This window comes from Branchiostoma floridae, chromosome 18, assembly GCF_000003815.2.
Source record: "Branchiostoma floridae strain S238N-H82 chromosome 18, Bfl_VNyyK, whole genome shotgun sequence".
In the NCBI taxonomy this organism is placed as follows: Eukaryota; Metazoa; Chordata; class Leptocardii; order Amphioxiformes; family Branchiostomatidae; genus Branchiostoma; species Branchiostoma floridae.
This window is the reverse complement of record NC_049996.1, coordinates 1,627,729-1,629,951: the sequence shown is the minus strand read 5'-3', so window position 1 is coordinate 1,629,951 and position 2,223 is coordinate 1,627,729. Positions and strand designations below refer to the sequence as shown.

At 39.5% G+C, this 2,223-nt stretch overlaps 1 protein-coding gene across 6 annotated transcripts in view; it reads left to right on the top strand.

Annotated features, from left to right (window-relative positions):
* Positions 1-324: 324 nt before the first annotated feature.
* LOC118406187 (importin subunit beta-1-like) overlaps positions 325-2,223 on the top strand; it is a 27,820-nt gene continuing 25,921 nt past the window's right edge. For 4 of the 6 annotated variants that reach the window (XM_035806074.1, XM_035806075.1, XM_035806072.1 and 1 more), the window contains exons 1-2: positions 325-533; positions 654-712. In XM_035806074.1, coding sequence (XP_035661967.1) covers positions 482-533; positions 654-712 — 111 coding nt within the window. In that variant the 5' untranslated portion in view covers positions 325-481. The remainder of the gene's footprint in view (positions 534-653; positions 713-2,223) is intronic. The other 2 variants (XM_035806073.1, XM_035806071.1) reach the window with 1 other exon arrangement.

Sequence of the window (2,223 nt, the reverse complement as noted above, 5' to 3'; positions counted from 1 at the left end):
ATAATGGAGCTCACTCTCTACTAATTCATTCGCTAGGAAGTGAGAAAAGTACTGTGTACAGTTTAGAACTACTTTCTATCTAGGCATATCTTGTTAGACCACTTGTGATTGGTCGGTTGCAATGTACTTACAACGACATTTCTAGGTGTTTATGGATCAGCATCTACGGATATACTGTGATATTAGGCATGTAACATATATCTATAGTATTGTGCCAAGTTTGTGCCGAAATTGAATAAAATTGACCCAAAGAATTATAATCAATAATTCCTTGAACCAATGACACGCAGCCTAACATGTGCCTTGGGCACCCCTTTACCCGGCTCACCCTGTGATATCAATGCGCACCAGTCCATGTGCAGTTCAGTGGCCTGAGAAGAAGGCCGAAGTGTTCGCCAGTTTTCCACTTCTTTTTCAAGTGCAGAAGCAAGACAAGTCGATCAAATTGGCCACTGGATTGTAGGGAAAGCTAGCTCCCAACATGGATGTCATAGCACAGATGCTACATGTCCTAGAAAAGACAGTATCACCCGGTAAGTGTCGCGAAAGTCCCGGGTTCGCAGCCCAGTTCCTACATTTTCTGAATTTCACCGTGCTCGGTACCACTTGCTCAGACTTGAGTTCAATTCTTGCTTAATTTTCCCTCACAACAGATAAAAATGAGCTGGATGCGGCGCAGCAGTTCCTTGAGCAAGCGGCTGAGAAAAATCTGGTGAGTTGTAAGAATTTTTGAGGTGTTTTCGTCGTGTTGAATTTTTGAGGTGTTTTCGTCGTGTTGTTATGTAGGAACTTTCTCTTGTGTCCCATGCCGGGTTCTATCCAAGATGGCGCCTAAATTTGGACGATCGCGCAAATAATAACGTAATTTTCGCCAAAATGTGAAAATTTACCTACCAAATTCAACCGACTTTCTCATAATCTTAAGATTGTGATATCCTAAGATCATTCTGTGCAAACCGACTCATTTTATACCCCTGAAAGACACAATTATTGAGGAAATACAGCGAGTAACTTTCGCTCAATACCGGCTTTTTTCCAGCTAAGATGGCGCCCAAAAAACGTCACTCAAGAAAATGAGTCATTTGTTTCTCCACTTTCAAGTCTTTTGTCACGATTCTGTCGATGTTGTGGACTCAGTTAGAGGTATTAAGTGTCCAGCTTGAAAATCTGTGCAAATGAAGTAGTTTTCTGGCAGTTTTACCAATGCAAGAGGCGAGTTTTTTGGAAGTGAAAGTCTGGTTGGGTGTGGGGAAGGGGGAGGGGGGCATGTCATGTCCTACATGTACATGTCCCATGTTATGGTGTTGGCATGAATCCAACAGAGCTCCAACATGTGACATTTTAGGGATAAATCCTTAAAGGTTTCCAGTTAGAAATACACTGTTTGATGTAGCCAAGCTTGATAATTGATCTAGAAACCATTGACAAGATTTTCATCAATTAAAAAGTATCAATTATTTTTCCAAAGTGTGGCTTTCTTTTGTTTTTGTGTAAATTGTACCCAGTGATATTTCTTGATGTATATAGCTCAGATGGCAATCAGATGTCACAATGAAGGAAACAAAAATCATTTCCAAACATGTTTATTTTTCTCCCTTTGAATTTGATCAGACAAATACTAGTGTGTTATGGATAAACATAACAGGTGGATTAGTGGTTTCATGTTAATTAGGTGTGAAAATTTCATTAGTGTTTGAATGGTTAGGGCGGTGCCCATCAAGAATGATCAGGAAGTGTGAAAACAATGAAACAAGCATTGGAAGCCATGAAAATTTCATTAGTAGCCACAACAATAGGAAATGGGGAGCATTCAGAAAGCCATACCATAGTAAATGTACATGTGTTTTAGCCTTCCCCACGTAACATAACATAGTGACCAATACCTTTTGGGGCTAGGTTATGTAGAAGAAAGACCTCATGTTGGCCTCCATTGCAGACATCTGGATTGCTATTTTGCAAGATTATTTTTACTGTTTCTGAAGTACTGGCTACTATTAGTAGTACAAATTTCTTACAATGGACCTTTACAGAAAAATTGGTAGCAATCAAAAACAAATTATGTTGTCAGCATAGGGACAAGTTAATGTAGACCAGCAAGGCCAATAAGTCATGGGTTTAAACTGTCTTCTTGCCACATCTGTAGCTAACTGTATATACTACAGATAATCATGTGTATGCTACATAGCATGTAAGAACCTATACATACTAGTACTAGTAGCGTAG